Source organism: Cyanistes caeruleus, chromosome 2 (genome assembly GCF_971803275.1).
Source record: "Cyanistes caeruleus chromosome 2, bCyaCae1.hap1.1, whole genome shotgun sequence".
Taxonomy (NCBI): Eukaryota; Metazoa; Chordata; class Aves; order Passeriformes; family Paridae; genus Cyanistes; species Cyanistes caeruleus.
This window is the reverse complement of record NC_141702.1, coordinates 106,093,023-106,113,480: the sequence shown is the minus strand read 5'-3', so window position 1 is coordinate 106,113,480 and position 20,458 is coordinate 106,093,023. Positions and strand designations below refer to the sequence as shown.

Below are 20,458 nucleotides of genomic sequence, written 5' to 3'. Positions count from 1 at the left end.
GAGCTGTGTGTTCCCAGTCTTCAGCAAGCAGCAGTCTCTTTCTGAGCCTCTGCATTGCCTCAGTGGCCCAGCTCACATCTCTGCATGGTGGGGGGTCACCCAACAAGATGCATGTGGGTGCTGGGAAGGAGCATGGCTACAGCTGCTTTTCTGAAGGGGGCCAGGAAGCACAGCTTGCCAGTCGGTAGGGTATGGTCTGAATCTGGCCAGCCAGAGCAACTTCTTCGCTGAGCAGGCTACCCTGTCGTCCTTCTCTAGGGCTCTGATACTTCTCTGCTGGTTCAAAAATGCATGTAACCAAAACACAACTCCTGGCCAGTGTTTCCCCTGCCAGATAGCCCATCACAGAAGTCTTTCTCCCAACATAAGATGCTTTGCTCTTTCAGTGTTCAAAATGGTACTCCTGACCTTCCCTCCAGCTCTATAGGCTTCCAGACACATTTCCTCTCCTCTCCCGGATCCCGACTGTCTCAGGCCCAGATTCAGCATCAGCCTCGCCCCGGCTCAAGGTGGAAGTGTCTCTGCAACTGGGAGATGTCCCTTTGGGATGGCCGGGTCCTGGGGCAGAGCGAGGCTGTCTCTTCCCTTCTCCCAGCAGTGTGAGGCAGTGTCCATCGGACGCCGCTGGAGCGGAGGGAGGGCTGTTGTCCCAGGCCAGCTGTCTGCTGGTGACTGAAGGCACGGCACCATCTGGTGGCTTGAAAGGAACTTGTCTGTAAGTCTGTCAGAGAGCAGTCCTGACTTTCTCAGCCAAATGTAAACTATCAGTTTCCAAATAATTTTTGTCTCCTTTTTATTTTCCCCCTTCCCCCCCACTTCACCCCCCTTCCTTCTGAGGCTTTGGGCCCCTTTGTGGCTTTGCCCACCTGTCTGATGTTCTTGTTTATCCCCAGCTGCTGTGACTATTTCTTACAAAGACAAACTTGTCTAGCTCTGGGTCATTCCTGGACCATGGTGCAATTTCTCAGTCTGGGAAGAAGCATTGGAGAGCTGCAGAGGGCACTGCCCAAGAGCAGGCTGCTATGACCTGAGATGTGACAGCTCTGCTCCCATTAGAGCTGTCCTGGGTTGGAACAGAGGTCTGTCTAGCCTGGTGTCTTCTTCCTGGCAGGAGATACCTGGGGAGGATAGACAAAGGCAGTCAGCTGGCAGCAGGAGATCATCTAGATGGTCTGCCAGCCTCCCATGTGCAGGCAGGAATGTCCTGAGTTTGGTATTGTGCCTCTACTTTTAATAACCTTCTGTGGATTTCATCCTTTGTGCTTTTGGCTCATCACCACCTGAACCTGTGAAGACTCCTGGCATTTGCTACAACTGCTGGAGGTGCAGCTGGGCAGGAGACCTCTGCCTTGGGCTGGGGGTATAAAGAGCTGTCCAAGGTTGCAAGAGCATCGTTCATCTGCATGCTGAGGCTGTAGGGCAGACCACAAGTCAGAAAGGATTGGTAATATGTCACTGTTGTCTCTCTTCTCCAGGTCCCTTGGAGGCACCTCTTCAGGCAGAGACGAGTGGTGGTACCCAGCTCAGAACCAGATGTCAAGGTGGGCCTTGACAGATGCTCCTTAAGGAGCTTACCCTTAAGGTGCTCTAAATCCAAACCTTTTATGTGAGATGTCTGTGTGAGATGAGTGGTTTGGTTCCTCCAGATCCCCTGAGACCCTAACTGTTTAAGGTCTGCTGGGCACTTGATCTGGACTGTTGCCTAAGAAGGCAGTGCTAAGAATCAGATAGGAAAAAGTGGAGGCCTCTTGTTTTGTAAAAATCATTGCAGTCCAAGCTCTTTTTCACCCAAATTCCATTGGATTTTGGCTGGGTCTTGCTTCTATTTTGGGGTGTCATGAAAGCTGGATGGGTGACAGTAATCTGGTTGCTGTTGATTTTTCATTAATGAAACACAGGTACCTCCTGGCCTGTGAATGTGTGTCCCAGCGCAGCTCACATGCCTGGGCTGGAGAAAGGGATGCCAGGTTTGTGAGGAGGAGCTGGGAATTGTGCTGGGTTCTGAAACAGGTACCCCTGCACTAGACACCATCATGTTCAGTCGTCAGGTCTGACTGGTCTCAGTGACCTGGCAGAGGGCAGCACAGGACGGTGTTCCTGTTATCCCAAGACTTCCACATGAGCAGGAAAAAGCATGGGGCCACTGAAAGTCCATCTTTGCAAATTCACGTTTTGCCACCAGGGAGCTCCCATTCCTCACACCGGTCCTATGGTGAGAAAAGAGGCAAACACGGCAAAAAAAATCCCACAGTTTCCACCAGATCCCAGCTCTTGTGTAAGGGCTGGACTCTGTGGTGCTTGCTCTGGCTTAAAAAAAAATATTATTTTAGTGCTTGGATGAGTTTTGCTCTTTGTTTGCAGGTTTCTTAGGAATGGGTGAACATTGTGGCTGGGAATATCGAGGCTGGGTAATGACAGAAAACACAGTGAGCAGGTGGAAATGTGGTGACAGCAATAGATTTTTCCTCACTCTGATGGTTTTGAACAGTCTTGCTGACAGGATAGCAGAGCTGGAGGGGGTCTGCCTGCAGCCATACCCTTGCTGCTAGTTGACCTACAGAGAAGAACATGGCACTTGTGCTTCTATAAAGAATGTTGGCACATGAAGTAGGTTTAGTTTGGTACTAATTTGAGTTTTTAATCACCAGTGATATGACTTTTTTTCTGTTTGATTACAGGGTTGAAGTATTTACTCCCACAGACAATGTAATTCTGACCTTTTCCATCTACTCTCCTGCCTTCCAATGCCTGGTTTCTTTCCTGCTCTTACCTGTCACTTTCAACCTCCCACATTCCTACTTTGCTGAGGAGACAAGTCTTTCACACTTGGAGGAAAAGATAATTGGTATGGTTGAAATACGATTGGTATAATTGAATAATGATTAATTAATTAATAATTGCTGAAAAATTAGTAGTCACTAATTAGACACTACAGTGAGTTTGGAAAAATGACTGTGCTTCCTTTTTGGAGCTGGTGTGATTGATGTGAGGTTAGCTGTGGCAGAGTAATGTGTTCTCTGTGTTCTTGCTAGCTGTATTAGTATTGGATCACAGCAAGGGACACCAGAGTTTGGAACCAGAAAAGTGTTTCCAAGGATGAGGATAAGAAAATAGTAGACCAAATTACTTAGGCAAGAAATTAATGTACTTTCTTGGAGGTTCTTAAAAAGCAGCATAAAAAATGGTGTAATTCCTGTCCCTGTCCTCAGATAGTCTGTCAAATGACATCCTCAGCAAAGGTTTCTGTAGCACACAGACAGAAGGATGGAAGGTCATCTCTAGAGACCTGCCTGGCAAGCCTCTTCATCTTAGGCCTAGACTCTTTCCTGTCATGGATCCACAAAGGTTGTGTGCACTGTCTGTTTGAAACTGAGTCACATCATGCCAGGGAAGAGGAAAAAAAGTCCTTCAAAGTTCCCAGGAGAACAATTTTTGTCCAGGAAACCATGGACACAGCTCTGGCACGTCTCAGTCCAATGTGACTTCCCTCTGACTCTGGTTGGAGTTTGCTGTCCAGGGGAGACAAGGGGAAACATTTTAAGTTAGGGTGAGTTTAGGGACATATGTTGGAAGACCAGGCATACATCTCTGTGGGAATATCCATGGGCAAAAAAAGCCAAAACCCTCCTAAAGTGGGAGAACTTGCTTCATCATTTATTTACATGCTTCAGCGCTTGCATTTTGATGAGGGCTTAGATATTTTGTGTATTAGCCAGAACCAACACAGCAGAGGGCTCTTCTAAACTGTTGATGATGTCATTGAGGGGCTTTGTGTCTACTTGTGATTTTCCATTTATTTGAGTTTTCTTTGAGATGTGAACCTAAAATCTGGCACTCATGGGCACCATGTGACTTTGAGGTGGTCTTGGGAGCACAGCTTCTCCATAAAACAATGTCTTGATCCCATCCAAGCACAGATGTTTGTTTGTTTGTCTCTGACAGGTGTAGTATCAGTGATACTTGCTTGTTGAGCCATCCAAGTCATGCTTTAATGGAAATTCTTTAAAGTAGTTAAAAATAGTTCATTGTAGTACACTGGTTCAGAAAATACTGCAGTAAAACCTTTGGAATAGAGACTTAATGACAGAAATAAGTGAATTATGTGTGGAGGGGAAATGGAAAGCATGTTTTCTGGCATATTGCAGTGGTTACTAAGCCTTATGGCTTTCTCAGCAGTCTCAGGATGTATTTTTTTCCTTAAAAGCTGCTGGAAGAAAGACATAAGAAACTCCATTTTCTAATTAAAAAAAAAAAAAGTTCTAACTCTCAAGGTTGCTTAGAAAAACATGAAAACATGAGCTGAATGTTCCAGATAGGATGTTGAAATCAAAACCAAACAGGATGGAAAACTTGGTTCATAGCTTTATACTCCAGACAGCAAACAAACAGCCTTAGATTGGCTTAGAAATTCTGCAGTTTGGAAATGTATCAATGTCATACTTTTGAGACCTGACTGCAGGCATGAAGGCACATGTGATTTTGAAATCAGGGTGTAGTCTCTTTTTTTGTTAGACAATATTGACTTTCATTAGAAGTAAATACTTCTGTAAAATAAAAGATTTTAAAAAAATATTTCTCTGGTGAGAACACTTATTTTTCCAAACTTTCTTTAGCGTTACTTGAGTCCCTTTTTGTCTCTTGTTTTGTTCCTCAACTAATTTTATTCTGTTCTGAGTTGAGAATTTCATCCTGATACTTTTTTAGTTCATTCTTCTTTCCTTCTGGACTTCAATGTTTCTGTGTGGAGATTTTCATTTGGTTAGGTTTTGATGTTGACCTCAGATCTGGTGTTTTCTTCCATCCCTCATTTTGGCTTTCTCACCCTGTTCTTTGCTTTCTAGCTTTGTTTTGAGCAGATGCTGTAAAATTTCACCTTGGGTCATGGGTGATGTCCCACCTGGATGTTGCCTTTTACCAGCTGAGCATGGGATGTTTCCAAGTGGCTCAATGCAGCCACCCAAAGTCACATTTGAGCTCACCTTCTCACGACTGGGAGAGCTGTTGCCTTGTTTCGTTTTCCCAGAGGAGATGACTGAATTTTTGGTGAAAAACATGCACAGTGTGGGAATTCACATAGAGGGAATTACAGTTGTCCAAGCAGAACTTGAGGGTCTGTAGCAGCAAATTTTATGGCCACACTCCTGGTGATGCAGTGGAGTGGTGTGAAAGGAGCTGGAGGATGAAAAACTGCATGAAAAATTATCTCTATCCCCCCCTGTTTTTAGACCGGGATCATCCATTGCTTAGGATATACAAAGTACTATTCCTAGTGTGATTTTTCTTTCCCAGATGTTTTTGTTATTTTGTTGAGGTAAGATGTGGAGCTTTGGGCATCACATACATGAGATAGAAATGTCTTAACCACAGACAGACTGGCTAGATCTTATTTATCAGAATCCTTGTCTTCAGAGCCTAAGTGTCTGTATCTCTCATCTTGTAATTTATCCTGTAATAGACCTGTGGCTGTCCAAGGCTTCAAGGTCTTATGGATAATTAGCAGTCAAGCACTTACATTCCATCTAATTCAGGCTCTCCCCAGTATTACTGACCTCATATGGCCCCATTTGGGTGGATGCAAAGCAAGGGCCAAACCAGGCATTAAACCATGTATGTCAGGCTGCCAGAAGGTAGGGGCAGAGGTAGATTTACTCCCCTTTTAAACCAACATTCCTTTGAGGCATACATCAGGTCATGCCTGAAAACATGGGAGTTTTTTACACATATCTGTGTTTGCCAGCCTTTAATAGCACGCACATTTCAGAGGAAATTGTTGGGTAGTATATGGTGATTAGAAGCACTTCAGCACACAAAGAGAGAGACAGAGAGTTAGAGGTGGCATGGCCAGGTCTGTAAAGATCTGTAGTGCTTGCTGGTCTCCAGAGCAACTGGTTAGGCCTTTTCAAAACACTAATTTCTGAGTTGCTACTTCAGATTTCTAAGTGAGGACTTTGTAGAAAGCATGACTGTAGAATGGGGCTGGTGGGACTCAGAATTCTTGCTGGAGCAAGTAGAAGGTGGAGGTTTGGAAGAAAACGATACTACCTGTGCATGCATCCTGAGATGTGTGTGAATTCAATGACTCAAATGGAAGGAGCCCAGTGAGAACACAGGAACAGCACTGAACTCTTGTCCAGATGTGTCAGGCCAGATGGGAAGGAAGCTTGGAAAAGAGCAGATGGCTCACTGCTTTTTATGTCTCCTGGTAGCCCCCACTACACATGTATTTTTGGAGGAATATACTTGAAGTATTCAGAAAAGTCAAAAAGATACTCCCCAGATAAAGGAGAAATGTGGGTCCTGTGTTCCCTAGTTTTCTAACAGGTGTCAAGGAGAAGTTTGGAAAACATTGGCCTTGGCACAATTGCAGACAAGACTGTGGGGGATTTGCAAGCAAGGTGACATCACCTGTGACCCCAGATGCCTTTACAGAATTTGGCATCTCCCTGTACTAGTTCCCCTTCTGTGCCTGGTTTGTCCTGACTCCTCTGCACTTGGCATTGGGGATGTTGTGTTGCAAAGATACCTCACTGGAGAACATTTCTGCACTTCCTCACAGCCGTGCCCTAAGCCAGTGTGTGGCTGGTTGCCATGTTTCCAGATTTGTGTGTATTGCTGCAGGACCACTGCTTTCTTCTGCCCTTGGCTGACACCACAGTCTTCACTGTGGGCTTGCACTCCCATAATAAATGGGAGTCACTCATAAATAAAAGGCCTCTCTGGAACTGTCTGTGGGGTGGGCTTGCTCAGCCTGACCTTTGCTGAGGGGGTGCACTGATTCCATCTGAGCCACAGGGCTTACTCATCCTACTCTAAGTGACCACTTGCAACATGCAGTTGTCTGACTGCTAGGGAGGGCAGGAAGGGAAAGAAGGCAATTTCCTGGCCATGCTGTGAATTCTAGAGGAAATACCTAGGATTTTGTGAAAGCAGAATGACAGACTTCCATTCAGTGGGATGCTTGGGCAGTGGAGTTCCAAGGAGTACTCCCTTGTCATGCAGTCAGAGGACTGAACTGGAAGGTTGGCCAGAGTTTTCATGGCTTGGGAAAGAGAGGGAAAGAAGGCACTTGCTGGCTTGTGTGGAGTGTGTCTACCTGCAAGAAAATGTGAGGTGTCTTTGGTGTTTTATAGGACTGGTCTGGCCCTGGAGGCCTCACAGAGAAGCCCAAGAGTAAAAGGGACAAAATACACGTGGTTCTTGAAGGGCTTTGTCATCCTTTGCAGGGTAACTCTTCAGAACATTTTATGTGCCTTTGGAAGTCAGCACTTCTGGTGCTTTTTGATGTCTTTTTGCTGGATAATCACGGGCATTGTCTGCTCAATGTATTATACAGCTACAATTTAATTTTTGCCCCTGAAAATTCCTGCTGAGAGAATTGATGAGCTTGGGCAGGTATTCAGCTGTGTCAGTCTTCATGGGATGCCTTCTCTACAAAAAAGTCAAAATCATAATTACAGCTAAAACCTCTTATTTCTTCTGTTTAATGGTGTATGGCTGGCAACAAGGATGGCAATGGAAAAGCAGCAAGGTTCTTTTAAAATTGGTATTAATAGGAACAGACACATGGGGAGAGATAGATGAGAACTGCTTCCAGCCTAAAAACAGCAGCTGCAGAAACAAGAGTTTTTTGCCAAGACCATGGTTTGCCCAAGAGTTAAAAAATACATGAGGCTGGGATTGAACCTTTGGGTCCTAGGCCCTGCTAATAATTAATGCTAATAATTTCTTGAGAACCCTATGTATATAATTTAATTTCTTTATTCCTGGCCTGGAACTCAGTTGAGAACAACTGTTGGTTTACTTCTACTTTTTTTGTTGTTTTTTGGTTTTTTTTTTCCCCCAGAATCTCTAATCTCAGCTATTTGGTGACTGCATGAGTCCTAGAGTGCAGGACACTTTCACCATCTAAATCCAAGAGTGTGGGCTTCACAACAGAGGATTGTTGAAGGGACTGGTTGGGCTGTTCCCTTGAGCATGGGTGAGAGGGTTTTGGAGAAATGGTTTCATGTGGAGTCAGGGTCAGGGAGCTCTGCAGGGGCCTCTGTCTTCAGTGGGATCTCCCTTCTGCCACAGGCTTCAACTCACCTCAGCACTGAGTCACAGTGACTGAGCTGGTTGGGCCTAGGTAGAGAAGAAAGAACAGCATGGGGTCAGAGCTGGAGGCATCTCTGGACCCTGCCAGATCCACTCTGGAGTCAGAAAGGGAGCAAAATAGGGGCAGCTTAGAGGCCTCTCATGATTCTTTGGCAGCTCACTCAGCCTCATCTGTTTTGTGGATTCCCAGCAAACCTCAGCTTCTGCTTCAAGCAAAGGGCTGTGCTTCCCCTGGTATTGCTTCTCTCACAGTGAGAATCCTTGTGCTCTTTCTTCCCCAAATTTTCTGCTTGGGAATGTCCAGTTACACAGGCATTGTGTCTTAAGGAGGCTGATTCACTGACCACCCACATCATTCTGCCTGCCCTTGGCTGATGTTCACTTGGCTATAGAAGCCCCCTTAGAAGAGCCCTGATGTTGCTTATATGAAGCAGATGGAGTTTCTAGGTTGTCTCTTTAAGGACTTGTAGAAATAGGTGTTAGAGTCCCTGAGTTTCAGGCAGGTGAGGTAGCAATAGATGTTTTCTGCATTTTTTCTGTAATGATCTCTATGATTGTAAGATCTTTTTCTCGTCTAAAGCAGCCTGCAGGCCAGCATTCATAATAGGAAAGGTAAGAATTTTAGTTTCTCTTGTGATTCTGAAAACTGGGGCCCTAACAGCTATCTTCTTCATCTGGCTGAGGAAAGGGGAATCTGTTTTTCACCTGAATCAAAACACTCCTTAACCTTGTGCAAGGCTGTGTCAACAAAAGAGTGAATTACATCCAAATTTTAGACTGTTGAGGTGACCTTGAAATATTGGACCCTTTTACAGCCAAAATCCTTCGAGGTGGGGGGAAGAGAGCCTGAATTCCTGACCATTATTAAAGTGGACATTGTTAATTACATGTGAGGTTGGATTATTGCATGAATGGAGCGAGTCCTTGATGTTGATCAGTCAGAAGTACATGAAATACACCTTTTAGTTTATTAACAATGACCTCCTGGAGGGACTCTCCCCCCTGTGGCTGAGAGAAAATATACTGAGGGAAGAAATAAATAAAAAATAATGCGATTAAATGAGAGGTATTACGGCATATTTTCAATCTCTTTCTCTTGATTCTAGGCCTGGAGTCAAATCTGATTCAATGTATTCAGCTATTTTTTTGTGCTCTTGGACAATAACCTTGCTTGTACTGGCTTTACAAGCCATCAGTTGTACTCCAAGTTCAATTAATGGCCATATTGACCACTCCCCAAATTCACAGTTTACTTCTCCAGGAAGGATCAGATATTCAAGAACAATGTAGAAAGATCCTACAGGACAGTCCTCAACCAGCATGAGCTGACTTCAGTCCTGTGAGTGCCAAATGATTTCTGGGGTTGTGGCATGTAAATGCTGAACTCCTTGTCAGTGTCTGCAAATGCACCAACCTAGGAGGAGGAAGCAGCTCTTTTAACTACTCTGAATTTCTACTCATTGTATAGCAGGAACAGCAAGATCCAGGAAGAGGGACAGAGAGGCAAGCAGCAGAAAGATATGGATTTAGTGCACTGCCTTCCTGTGCTGCCTTGTCCTGCTTTAGTTTGTCATCCAAGCAAAGTTTTATCCTTGAATTTGAAGGAAAAAGACAAGATGTCTTTGTGAGTAGTTTAGATGAGTAGTTTTGGGGAGAATTAATTTTTTTTCCTGAGAAGCCAACAAAGGGTTCAGGAGACATGTCCTCATTGTTGAAAGTTAAGGATAGCTAAGGCATTACTCCTGCTTCTGCTGTATGCATCAAGGAAGCATTATCCCACCTGAGAGAATGGCATTATATGGCTGGCTGTGTGTTTTCAAGCCCAGAACTGATGTGCTTGGGCTGTAAACCCTCCAGGCTTCTTCCTTTGTACCAACTGGGCACAGTGAGGCTTTTTCTGTGCTCAGTACAGCAGGACTTGTAGGTGGATAATGCTGCTTGATGCTGAGGCGGCTGTGATGTCCTTGTAATGACTGCCTCAAGACATGCTCAGCTGCTCTCTATTTTCCCAGTGTAGTGCAGCCATGGTAATCAGGCCTTTTTGTTGTCGAGTGACTTCCTATGACTTAAAAAAACTGATCAGCTGGAGTCCTGAAGCTTAACAGCCAGTATCTAAGTGCCCTGTGGAATACATCAGCCTGACACCAAATGAGACAGAATAACTGGAAAGAAAATACCAACTGCCAATGTGGTTACTTAATTCCACATCCAGCTGCCTAACTTCATCCTGCCTAAATGTCCTCTCTGATTTTGGAGGTCCCCAGCACTAGAAAAGAAGAACAGCTGAATGCATAATGTTAGTGCATTCCAAATGAGACTGCCTACCTAATCAGAAAGTAAGGCTCAAACAGCTGAATGGCATTTGGGCTTTGGAAATCTCTCAAGGATACAGGAGCAAACATAATTTTTATTCCCCTTTCTGCTCTCAGGGAGGATTTTGTTTATTTGATAGGTGTCTCTGTGTGTTTGTATGTGGATGGTTTTGTTACTTTCCTCTTAGTCTAATAAGAAACCTATTTTGCATAAGTATTTTTGCATACGATGTGTTGCTGCTGGGCTGGTGCAGCGATCTGTCATCAGCCTTATGGATTTTGTTTTCCCTCAGAAATCTCTCAATAAGTTACAGGGTGTTTTTCAGGTGCCAGCCCCTTGTGACTCATGTGAATATATGCAAACTTTGCTATTCATTACACTACCTCATGATCTGATTGCCAGTTTGACAGAGGAAATCTGGGAAATCTAACCTTGATTTATGACTGATGTATTTTAAAAAGGAGTCAAAAAGCAGATTAAAAAGGCTTTTAGAGTGTACTGGGTTTGAGATATTTCCAAGGTAATCTCCTACCTGTAGGGAGCATGATTATTTTTCAGGATCTGAGGTTTGCGATCTCATTACTGAGTGACGACAGAAGCCGTTGTTCCTCCTGCAGGCCCCGTTTCCGTGGGAGAGCCGTGCAGAGATTAGAGCTCTGCAGGCTGTGCTTTCCAGCCCTGCAGGAACCAGCCAAAGGCTGTTATCTTTAGACAAGTGCAGATAGCAGGCCTGGAGGGGAGGCACTCAGATAATGTGCAAGGGGCTGCCACAATGGAGATTTTTCTGGGAAGTTCAACCAAACTCCGGAAGTGCATTCAGAGAATAGCCCTGTGTACATGTTAGGAATGGCCAAAGGGAGAGCAGGTGCCAAAGGCTATGGAGTCTGCCTCTGGAGATACTCAAGAACAGTGTGACCCTGCTGGAGCATGGATGTTGGACCACATGACCCACTGGTTCCTTCCAAGCTGACCTGCCCTGGGATTCTGAACTGTGGTCCACCAACACCACAGCACTGTGGCTGAGCTCTTAATGATGAAACACCTGATCCATGTAGCTGTTCTACAGGAGCTGGACACAACTCACCAGTAAACTGCAGTGAAACAAAAACTTCCTTGTCCTTGTCCTGTTGTCATGTTCATCAAAGCCTAATTATTAGCCAGCTGGGAATCTGAAAAGGAATTTTATTTTTTCAATATTCACAATTTTATTTTTTTCCTTCATGTTAACACATTTTAATTATTCCTGTTCAAATGAATCTAGTGCATTAGGTTTGTTTTTTACAGACAGGTCTTACATAAGATTGCTGGGAGAACTTTGTGCAAGGCTTTGTGAACAGCTCCATTAGTAAGTGTTGTACTCCTAGGTGGTGATCCCCATTCTTTGCTATTTGCTCCACCCTCTTAAGATTCCTTTTTAAGGCTTGTGCTGGTGACATTTTACATCTCTGTGTCATCCACTGTGTTAGGTGCTGTGATCTGCTGTGGCTTTCTGTTTCCTTGCTTGGATGACTGAAACTTTTGAACTGGAGTGATGTGACAGCAGCTACTGGATACAAAGCAGTTGCCTCACTCACAAATAACCACTCCTTTGGGTAAAAATACTTCTCTGAACGTGAGTCTTTTTTTGTGCACTTGAGCTTGCTGACACCTGAAGGATGGATAACTATTAAAAAAACCCAAAAACATGGGCTGCAGAATGGCCTGTAGATAACTGTATGTTAATTAAATAATGATCATTGATGCAGTAATTTCATTTATGTGTGACAGTACGTACTCTTCTGAAAGGCCCTTCCATATTTTGGAATGGGCTGGATATGCATGTGTAGAGCAGCAAGTGAGCAACTGGTTGGGGTGAATTTTGAGGTTATTGACAATTTCACTTCCTTCTTGAGAGAAAAATCTTAGTGGCCAAGAAACCCAGTTTGTCTGGTACAGGTTACTGGTTTTGTTTGCAAGCTGCCTTGATGATTCCTCTCTTGCAATTGTTAAACAATAGGTGTCCCCCCATGCTTCAAACCCAGCAAGCACAATGTAGAAAAGAGTTTAAGTCCTTCCTAATGAGAAGCAGTGAGGAATCCTGCTGGCAAGTCAGCCCCTTGAGAACAGGCTGTTCTCTGCACTCAGATGTTTCATAGATCCAAGTCTTACTTTCCCATTCCTCACAATAAATACCTTAACCAGGTAGAGTTTTCTGCTCTGAAATGCTGGGAAGACCAGAACTGTAACCACTTCAAAACTTAAAACAGAGGGTGTATCTCTGGTTGTGTATGGGGATTGTAAAAATAACCAGGCAATGCACCATTGATGTTATCCAATGAGAAATCTTTAATTTGAGAGCAAAAGAGTTGTCTCTTAAAAACAAAACAACAAAACCAAAAAATCAAACACACCTCCCCAACCCCAGAATGAAAAAAACAAAGCAGTTGCATCTGTCTTAGCAGTGCCATGTCCAAAGCAGTCTGGCATCTGGCTTGGCTCTGCTGGGATCATAGCAGAGGAGCTGACTTGAGCCAACGAAAACTTGAGTTCCTGGATTGCCTTTTAATTGTGTATTCTTGCAACGATTAGGGATTTGTAGTCTTGCTCTTGAAAAAGGGTCTTCATCATAAATACGTGTAGTTAAAGTGTGATACCATGCTGAGTTAACACTCAAATTTGTGCTATGCCCTGAAGCCCTTGGACTCTGAAGCAGTGAAATTACACTACAAGCTGTTGCCGAGGGAGGAGACAAATGATTTCGTTTATGGAGAGAACAAGAGTGGTGTGACTGTGAACCAGCTCCTGGGGAGCTTGGGGGAACTCTTCATGGACATGGTGCTACTGCAGAGGAACTGCTTTCCCCTCTGGGCTTCTTTCTTCCTCTGGGATCTGCAAAGCCTCAGAGCTCTACTCTTTGTAGTCCACTCTAGTATCCCAGCAGGCTGCTGGAGGGCCACTTTCAACATAGCACACAAACATACACTTCATTTAAGTATATTCTTCTTAGTCACGTGAAGTCACTGGTATTCCTCGGAAGCTAAGCTTAAATACACAGTTCGCGCTTTGGATTGGGTTGGATTGGAGACCAAAGACAGAACTCATATTTTTGTCAGCTCTGAATCAAACAATTCCTGGGGAATTAAACATTTAATAAGAGCTAATGAACACAAATCTTACACAGCAAAGCTATTTCTCCTGCAGGCTGAGGCAAACAAATATATAAGATGAAGAATACATGGGAAAAGAGAATGGCCAAATTATTCTTAGTAAATGTAAGCTAATGTAGCCATCAAAGGCACCAGATTGCAGAAAATATCAGGTGAGGAGTTTGAAAATATGGTATTGCTGTGCTGGTATTTATATTTCTCAGAGTAAAAAAAGGATGCTGCTGCAGAGGGATTTTTTGCTAAAATTCAAACTGCACCAGTACTTCACTTAAACCAGCAGCCACTTTCAGTACCATGGCTTCACTGTTTCAGTTGCACAATCTGACCATAACTGATTGCATGCAGTTATTTGAAATGCAACTTTTCTTGTTGTCAATTACTTTGTTTACTTGTGTAAACAGTACTGCCTCCCCTCATGGACATAAGGGCAGATTAACGGCAGCAATTACTAAGCAGATGTCTCCAAGTGAATAACCGTTTCTTAGAAGCAGATTATCTTCTGCATTGGCATAAGGGAAGGGGATTCAAAGCAGGTGCTGCTGTCATCCCAAAGTGATGTGAGCAGTCTGGGGCTCAGCAGAGGGCAGTGTAGGTCCCAAATCACCCGTCTGCAGGGCGATAATCATTGACCTACTTGAGATCAGTGCTGAGAGCTGTTTGGCACTTAATTCCTAAAAGCTGCCACTAGTGACTGAACAGCTCTCAGCTCTACCTGCACTTCTGTTCATTGTTTTTTCTGTTCCCAAGAAATCGAAGGCTGTGCTTTCAAGAGAGCTCAACACCCAGACTGAGAGCCTGTGTTACCCAATAGCTCTGTTCCCACTGAATTGCCCAAAAGGTGCACTCAACACTAAGTGCTAAGCTTATTTAGTTTAGTTGGTCTTTGAACTTGAGTGGAGGTGGGGGGTCTTTACTAATCCAGTTGTACTGCCAGCACTAAATATGTTCAGAGCAGTCCTTTGGTGCCCTTGAAGCCTCTCCTGGCATATACTGTTTTTCAGCTGAGCAATCACCTTGCAGCCTATCCAGAGAAGCCACTATAGGCTTTTTGATTGTGGCAAGATCTTGCCAGTATGTGAGAACACGTCTACATGCAGAAGAGATGTGGCTGTGTCCTGTTTCATTGGACACTTTCAAATCAGATGACTGGATTTGAGAGGCCACCCTTTTGAAATGTTCTGAGAGACAAGACAGAGACCTGGTTTTCTTTGTGTGGACAAGTCATGGCATTGCCTCCACTCCTGAAAAAGAATGCCCGTGCATCCCAGAACAGGGAGTGGTGACCATGAAGCAGGCAGAGACTTTATTTCTCCCACTATCACTGAATAAGCTGATATAGGATGGTTTTTTTTCCATAGGCACAGGACACTCATCTACTACAGTGAAATAGTTTTGCCTTTGGTGTTGAATCACTCTCAGACCCACCTCATAAACTGCTGACTGTCTTGCTCAAGAGGCCTTTATTTTTTGAGTTCCTGCGACTCATATGAATGTGTGCAAACCCTGCATTTGGTTCTGGCTGCCAGTTTGACAGAGGAAATCTGGAAAACCTAACCTTGATTTATGACTGATGTATTTTAAAAAGGAGTAAAAAGCAGATTAAAAAGGCATTTAGAGTGTATTGGGTTTGAGATATTTCCAAGGTAATCTCCTACCTGTAGGGAGCATGATTATTTTTCAGGATCTGAGGTTTGCGATCTCATTACTGAGTGACGACAGAAGCCGTTGTTCCTCCTGCAGGCCCTGTTTCCGTGGGAGAGCCGTGCAGAGATTAGAGCTCTGCAGGCTGTGCTTTCCAGCCCTGCAGGAACCAGCCAAAGGCTGTTATCTTTAGACAAGTGCATATAGCAGGCCTGGAGGGGAGGCACTCAGATAATGTGCCAGGGGCTGCCACAATGGAGATTTTTCTGGGAAGTTCAACCAAACTCCGGAAGTGCATTCAGAGAATAGCCCTGTGTACATGTTAGGAATTGCAAAGTGGGGAAATCTCCACATTTCAAGATACTCTTTCCTCTTGAGAACAGAAACCCTTGAGTTAATTTTTGTGCCATGAAAACTTCCCTGGGGACACGGCCCACAGCAACATTATCCATTGATGTGGGCCATCCAGCTTCCATCTGCCATTTCTGTTGTCCATGTTTTTATGGGCTTGATCCTACAAATCTTACCAGTGAAATCAATGGGGCATTTTATCTTTCAGTCCCACAGGCACAGAGCTCTCCATATAACTCTCCAACTGGATAGTGGCCTAGCTGACTGTACTTCACAGGATCTCTGCGGCCATATAGGTGGCAAGAAGTTTTGGTTGGAGGCTACAGAACATTTATTTGAAGGATTTTCTGCACATATGCACATATTGTAATGACTAGAGTTGTAAAAGTGCAACTTTCATGTTTGACAACTATATTTTTGAACGGTGAAAGAGAGATGAGGGATGTCAAGAAAAAGGGCACGGGATGTAGCAGTTATCTGGAGAAATTAGTAAGACTAGTATCATAAAAAGCTCACCAGTCCTGAATGAAATTGAAACATAGACAAAAAGGCAGATGAAAATATGATGGATATTCCTCAAATATCAACCACAAAAGAAGATGCTAAACCACTATTTTTCTAGTCATACTGATGGCACACAGTATTACAAACCTTTGCAATGTTATAGTAAGTCTTATTCTGCTTGGTAAGTACTTTAATTACCAGCTTCTCTGTTTATCTGGTTATTCATAAATTTCTGTTTCCTATTTTTTAAAAAAGCACCTCTGATTGAGCAAGGTAGTTGCACCCTACAGAAACAAACAGACAAAATGCAGCTTTATTTCATGAACCAGGTGCCCTTTATTCATCAACTGTAGAACATAATTTTTTTACCTAGACTTTTTTTTCTCCTAATAATTGCTTTGTTTCAAGCCCTGATTTTGTGAGGTTTGGACTGGCAATAGTCAACAAATGTAGTTTGTTTCTGTTTGGGTGTCTGCAGGTGATTTTGGTGGTGTTCAGTCTGGGGCTTTGAGCAGCTTGGTCTAGTGGAAGGTATCCCTGTCCATGGCAGGAGGGTTGGAGTGAAATGATCTTCGGGGTCCCTTCTAGCCCAAGCCATTCTATGATTATTTCTCACTACAAGAACGACCCCAATGTCCTGTCAGAGTTGACAGCTCAGCTTGTTGCCAGCTGTAGGGATTTTTCCATGCTGGATATTGCTGGTATGTAGGCAGCCTTTCCAGTCACCAGACAAACCCTTTCCATTACAAGGCAAGCTGTGGATATTCAGGCGCAAAACTTCCTCCTCTCTCAGCCTAACAACTCCATGAAGCCTTAAATTTCACCGGAGCTGCCCCCCCTCATGCTATATTAAGTCCTGTCTTTCCAAACTTAGGGTTCCTGATGGGACGAGGGAGATAATAGCGGTGTTTACGGGAGCAGACGGAAAGCGAAGCCATCCGTCTGGGAAGCTGCCTCGGCCCCTCGAAGCGTAGGTGAGGCAACACCAGCGCTGCGGGGGCAGAGGTAGGAAATTACTCAACGTGTTTTGTGCTGGGAACAACCCCGGCTGCCTAAAATGCTCTGTGGCTTTTATCTTCCCTTCGCAGTACAGGGAAATAAACACAAGAATAACCCGCGAGGAGGCAGAGTCTGGAAAAAGCCTCCAACTTCCCGTGCGGGAAAGCATCCTCCTACTTTTCCTCCACTTTGTCCCCCTCGCTCCCTGACCCCGTGGAAGTCCCCGGCGAACTCCGCCGGGCCCGGAGGGTCCCGGCCGGGGCGGGGCGGGCTGGGGCTCGGCCCAAAACACCGCCCGCCCCGCCCCGCCCCGCGGCTTTAAAATGGCGGCGGCCGTGAGGGGGAGCTGGCAGAGCGCAGCTATGGCGGCCGATAGACTGTCTGTGGTGGTGCTGCTGGCAGCCGCCCTCCTCTTCTTCGCCGGCGCCGTGCGAGGCGCCGAGCTCCTCCCGCGGATGGTGGGCGCCCCGCAGCCCATCGAGGACCCGGAGAACGATGAGGGGCTGGAGCGGGCTCTGCAGTTCGCCATGACGGCGTACAACAGGGCCAGCAACGACATGTACTCCAGCCGGGTGGTGCGGGTCATCAGCGCCAAGAAACAGGTGAGCGAGCGGGGGGCGGCACTCTCCGTTAGGGGGCTGGCAGCGAGGCTGGATTCCTTTGGAGAAAGGGCAGACTGCGAGCCTGGGGGTCTCTGCAGGCTGTCGGTTTTTTCCCCACAGAAGGTGGGGAAAAAGAATAAAAGCCCTTTTTTGTATCTTGACTTCTCTCAGTCTGAGTGACCTTGAGTGCTGCGCGCTGTGGAAGGAGCCAGTGGCTTCCCTGCGCTGCTCATGAGTTAACACATGTCTCTGTTTATTGCTAAGGTAGCTGCTTTGTGGGACATGTTTACTTGGATTGTATTTCCTGTTTCTGTGGAGGTGCCAAGTGCCCCTTTCATGGAGGTTGCCACACTCAATTCTCTCTGTACTTTTGGAGTCTGTATTCCATCGTGTAACAGGAACACTGCCTGCCTCTCTGCCAGGCTCTCTCGGCAGAGAGCCTTTCTCCGTGTGCTCTGCGTAAAGTTGCCTCTGCCGACTTGTCTTGTTGCAGATCGTGGCTGGAATCAAGTACATAATGGAAGTGGAGATTGCCCGGACAACCTGCACAAAGCCTGCAACTGATATCCAGCACTGTGCTTTCCATGAGGAGCCCCAGATGGCCAAGGTAGGTGCCCAGGCACAGCCTGCTGACCCCCACCCCTCCTTGTTTCCAGTCCCATCCTACTGGCTGGCTTCGTACAGATGGCTATGGTCAGTGTCCCGTGTCTGCCTCAGCCAGCATCAGAGACCTTATGCCTTTGTACTTAACAAGGCAGTGCAAGTATTGCCCTTGGAGAACTTGTCTTGCCAGTTGATGTCAGAGAAAGGCAGGGCCTTGTTTTGTAAGTGGGGCTGAGGCTGGAGTAGGGCATGTATCTCAGTCCTCTTAAGAAGTAGTCAAGATCCAGAGCAGAAGGATATGTAGAGGAAACTCTGCCAGGCTTACAGGCCTCCTGGCTCTCAGTCCCCACAGAATTCTCATCTCTTCTTTCCCATGGTGATGTAGACATGGTGTAAATATGCTTGGCATGCTTTCCTGTGGGACTTGTATTGCTGTGAATAGATATTCAGGCAAAGCACTGCCCAAAAGAAGCAGATCACCCCATCTCTCTGTGCCCACCAAGCAGTTACACAGGCATTTTGTAATGAGCAATTGAGCTTTTTGGGTGGGAGCACCAAATGTGTCTGCCTTCATCTGGCCTGAGTTTTTCCATAGTGCTTAATTCTTTCTGCTGATGACAGCAACAGAGTGTATGTGCCCTTTGTTCCTGCCTGTGTGAGAGGTGTAGCTGGACACAAGAGAAACACAAAACTGGTGTGTACTGTTATGGCAACTGCAGTGATTTGACACAGGTGCACGTGGCTTAGCTGTGCCTGTGGGCTTATGTTTGAGTATTATCCATGCTGAAATCTGTCCTATGTGAGTGGATAAAGGAGAGAGCCTGATCCTCAGCAGTGCTGACTGCTCAGCTTTATTTCTTAGGATTTAATTAAGAAATGTGACTTGCTCTGAGCATAAGAGTGCTGCTCTAGAGTACTTTTCTGGAGAGGGCAAATCTAGAGATTCTTCACAGGAGTGAAGAACAGTGGTAAATGACACTATTTCATGCTCTTATTCTCCTAACTATGTTTTTCTTTCTCTCCTTAGCACGCCATTTGCAACTTTGTAGTGTTGAATGTTCCTTGGCGAAACCAAGTGGAGCTGCTGGAGAGCAAGTGCCAGTAAGCCTGCCTAGATTCCAGCAGAGACCAGCAACCAGTTGCTCAGATTTAAAAGAAAAAGGCAATAACACAAATTGAGATGGGCTTTATCAATGCCTGTAACTTGGCTGCTGACATATGCTTGTGCTATGCAAATTAAACCATGTAACTTCTCTTTTAAAGCACAGTATGATCTCAACTTTTTCTTCTTTGGAATTATTATTTTAGAGCAGCTGTTTTGGTCTTCTACAGCTTTCCCAATGAATTCACTCCAGCATCAGAATTCTTATTAAAACCCCTTGGTATCCATGTTTAAATGACTACTGTAAACATAAAAACTTAATTAATAATTGCTATGATGTGTGGTTTTCTTTGATCTGCTGTCTTGGAAGGGAGGGTTTGCTTCTAGTTGTCACCTATGCTGTCCTGCCCAAAGAATGGGATGGGAAGGAATTGGATTCTGATCACAGGAGACAAGCCATGCCTGCTTGTCCCTTAGCCTGGCCTCTGGTTTTGAGTAAAAGATGGAAGCCTTAGCTGTTTTCACTGAAGGAACTTTGCTTTGGAAAACTCTGGATCTTGGAAGATTAGCTGAAGCTGGTCCTGAGACTGTAATGGTCTTGGATCCTTGCTGCTGTACTGTTCTGTTCTAAGGAAGGAGGAGGCTCCAGTTGAAAAAAAATGACATTTTCAGGTAGTGGGGGGAGGTGCCAGGTCAAGAGAGTCTTGGGAAGTGGGTAAAGGTGCTGAGGTGAACAATGGGGCTGCTTCTTGTTTTTTCAGTCTCGATACAGTAGGAAATGCTCTATCTTGAGTTCTTGTTTTCTGTATTTTGAGGTAAACTTTTTCCTTTTGGCATAAATCTCATGGATACAGTAAGTCCAGCTCCTTGGGAGTGCTGCAACCCCCATCTTCTGTGGGTTGTTCTTCCCTCCACAAGGGAAATGCCACTTCCCATCATTGCCAGTTCACTGCCAAGCTTGCAGTGAACATTAGGCATCACCTTGATTCATGTTGGGAGGATGAGCTGGTTGCCTGGCACCAAAGACCTGTATCTGGGTTGTGCTCAGATCCAATAGGAATAAATCCCCATTTTCCCTCCTTGTCACCCCGTTCTCAGTGCTC

At 45.1% G+C, this 20,458-nt stretch overlaps 1 protein-coding gene across 1 annotated transcript; it reads left to right on the top strand.

The window, feature by feature from the left end:
- The first annotated feature begins 1,480 nt into the window (after positions 1-1,480).
- LOC111926340 (cystatin-like) lies at positions 1,481-19,687 on the top strand. Its single transcript, XM_023922999.2, has 5 exons — positions 1,481-1,541; positions 16,924-17,054; positions 17,138-17,650; positions 18,144-18,257; positions 19,281-19,687. Exons 3-5 carry the CDS (start codon positions 17,372-17,374, stop codon positions 19,356-19,358), a joined length of 471 nt encoding a protein of 156 aa, XP_023778767.1. The 5' UTR covers positions 1,481-1,541; positions 16,924-17,054; positions 17,138-17,371; the 3' UTR covers positions 19,359-19,687.
- The last annotated feature ends 771 nt before the right edge of the window (positions 19,688-20,458 follow it).